Here is a 3024-nt window from a genome sequence, read left to right on the forward strand (position 1 = left end):
CCTCTGCCCATCCTCTGCCCAGCCACAGACAAGCACTGCTGAGCACTCTGAGGAAGACTAAGGAGGCGGTTCCAGAGAAGAGCTAAGTGTGTGCATGGCATGAGGGATGACATGGCCACTCACCAATGGTGATGTTGGCATTGGCTTTCAGCAGCAGTTTGAGGCTCTCGGGTTTGTTGTGCAGGCAGCAGTAGTGAAGCGACGTGTTCCCCTCTGCCATCTGCTTTGCCAGGCTCCCGCTGCAGAAAAAGGAAGATAACGTCAGCACCCCCAGGAAGAGCTGTCAGCCACAGCAAACGCTGCCTGGTGCTGGCACAGGTCCTTCTCCCCACCTCACCCAAAGAAGAAGCGGTCACCACCACTGTCACACCCCAATCCAGAGCAGACCGGGGGAGCCCCTCTTATCTCGAGGTGGTTACCCCAAGCCCTGCCCAAGGTATGTATTGCCTTAGTGATTCCTCTCTTTTTTGGGGGCATTTTGAAGATCGTCAGCCTTGCACCTTTTACTAGCATAGCGAGCTGACTGAGTGTCACGAGCTTACCTGTTCCAGACAAGAAAGTCGACAATATGCAAAGAGGTTCGATCAGACAACAGCACTGCCAGGTGGAGAAGAGTCTCCCCAGGTTCCTGTAACCAAGAAAAACATAGCAATGATGAGACTGTGTCTGCCTGCACCACCACCGCAGAAAGGAGCCCCGTCCTTTAGGGTCTGCACACTGCACAAGGTTTTCTGCTCTCTCCTCCCTCCCCAGCCCTGACCTGTCCTTTGTCTTTCGGACCCCTCTGCCCTCACAGAAAGATGAACAGGATTGGCTCTTCAAAGCCCACCAAGGCTGGCGAGAACCTAGCTGACATGTGCAGAGCCATGGTTCATGGGTTCATGAAGAAGAATCAATCATCCTCTTTTCCCATTTAGAAAATGAGACAACCCAAGGTGACTTTCTCCCCAGGCCAGCAGCCGAACTTTGCCGAGTCCACGTCTTGGGTGTGCAAAGGCTGCTCCTCACAGAGCTGCTTCTCACTTGCCATTCTGTCCCAAGACATCCCATACTAAGGGATGCTTCTTGCTCACTGCAGCATTTTGGTCCTTTGCTTTTAGTCTGGAGGACACCCGCCGGCGTCCTTGCAGGCAGAGCAACTGGCCCAGCAGCATGCCTGCAGCCCCGAGGGTCAGGGCTGCGCTCTCTTCTTGTACTCCCAGCAAGGGCCCACGCTGTGGTTTTGCAGGAAAAAATGCTGCCCTGATTTTTCAGCCTAGAGGGAGACTTGGATGTCCTGCAGGAATCCACTCAGAGTTTACAAGTAACTCGTGGTTACAAACTGCTCTTTGGGAAGCCTTGGGCTTGCACTTATGGCTTTTGCATCCCCCCCCACCCCGGGCGATGATGAAAAAAAACGTAGCCAGAAAACCTCTGTGTGCCATCATATTCCTCACCCTGCTTGAGCCTGTCTGTTGCTCCTGGCTCTCAGAAAGCACTGTTTTAATCTCTCCTCCTGGGCACAAGGACCCTTACAGACAGGCCGGAGAGGCGACGGCAAAGCTGTTCGCCGTACAGTCCTATGGGATGGGTGGACATACCTGCAGAGGGGCCAGCACAGGCTCGCTCAAATCCATGTTCTCTGCATATGCTTGGAGCAAAGTAAATATGTCCTTGTCTTTCACGGCTTCTTGGAGGCCAGAGCACCGAGCAGCAGGGCTCCTCTTGACATATTTCTTCTCAACATACTTGGAAATGATGAAATTTTTCCGATAGGCCCTGGTAGATGCCAGCCAAATGAGAGTCAGGGGCCACAGAGCGACTGAGGGAGCATCCCAGTGTGCCCCCCCTCCTCTCCCAATGCTCCAGCCACCTTCCCTCTCTCTTGTTAAGACCTGCCAGGCAGTTGAGCATCCTTCCTCTCTATGCTGAATTCCCCACACTCCTCTGTAGCAGCATTCATAATAACTCTTACAAAACATTGTGGTTTTCTTAAAGCTTCCTCCCTTGCAGTTACATAATTAAATGACAACTTGACTTTCATGCATGCAAAGTGCGAGCACTGCCAGGGCCTGGGGGGAAGGACCCCTGCACCCCCCGTAGGAAGCCAGAACCAACTCCCCATCTTTCTTCCCCCTGTAGGAAGCCAGAACCAACTCCCCGTCTTTCCTCCCAGTGGGGATCCCACCACCTCCATCCAACACTCCAAAGTCTTGGGGACCTTGGGGTGTTGGATGGGGAAGGGACTCTGGAAGGGACGGGTAAGGGTCGGTGCTTCTCCTCCTCTTCCAGACACCCATTGCTTTCCAGAAGCCCCTCCATCATCTGTGCTCCACGATGAGGAGCCCTGACCCCTCCACCCTTCCTGGGTGGGAAACACTCAGGGGTGCACTGAGGGTTTATAAACAGTCCTGACGATCTTTTCTGCTCTCTCCTCTCTCCCCTTCCACCCCAGCCCTCACCTGTCCTTTGCCTTTTGGACCCCTCTGCTCTCACAGTTGAGTACTGGGCTCAGCTCCCTGAGGGTGGAAATTAGGGCAATGAGCAGAAATCTCGAGGACTGAGAAACACCATGTGGTATAAACTGTCTGATAGTATCTATGGGTCAGGAATAGCTGCCACATAAGGAATGTCTGAGCAAACTGGGGCTCTCCCTCTGGGCAGGTCAGCAACAGCAGAAGCAGTGGCCGGCCAGAGGATCTGTGATGTCCGAAGGCAAAACAGAAAAGGCCATTCAGGAAGATCTGAATTACTAATTTCATGCCGTTTCAGTTTCCTCATCATCACAGAATCACAGAATCATAGAACAGTTTTTCTTGGAAGAGACCTTCAAGATCGAGTCCAACCCCTGTCCTAGCCCTAACACCACCACTAAGCTGTGTGCTTCAGCACAGCATCCACCCATCTCTTCAACACCTCCAAGGATGGCGACTCAACCCTGATCACCTCCCTGCTCCTGCTGACCACACCATTCCTGACCCAGGCCAGGATGCCCTTGGCCTTCTTGTCCCCCTGGTCCCACTGCTGGCTCCTGTTCAGCCGGCC

At 53.5% G+C, this 3024-nt stretch overlaps 1 protein-coding gene across 1 annotated transcript in view; it reads right to left on the reverse strand.

The window, feature by feature from the left end:
* Nucleotides 1–3024, reverse strand: part of LOC104279947 (arf-GAP with SH3 domain, ANK repeat and PH domain-containing protein 1-like) — a 20759-nt gene that overhangs the window by 4283 nt on the left and 13452 nt on the right. The window contains 3 exon segments of the mRNA XM_009877421.1: nt 124–239; nt 543–628; nt 1581–1758. Of these exon segments, the coding sequence (XP_009875723.1) occupies nt 124–239; nt 543–628; nt 1581–1758 (380 nt within the window).

Source organism: Apaloderma vittatum, unplaced genomic scaffold (assembly GCF_000703405.1).
Source record: "Apaloderma vittatum isolate BGI_N311 unplaced genomic scaffold, ASM70340v1 scaffold2071, whole genome shotgun sequence".
Classification (NCBI taxonomy): Eukaryota; Metazoa; Chordata; class Aves; order Trogoniformes; family Trogonidae; genus Apaloderma; species Apaloderma vittatum.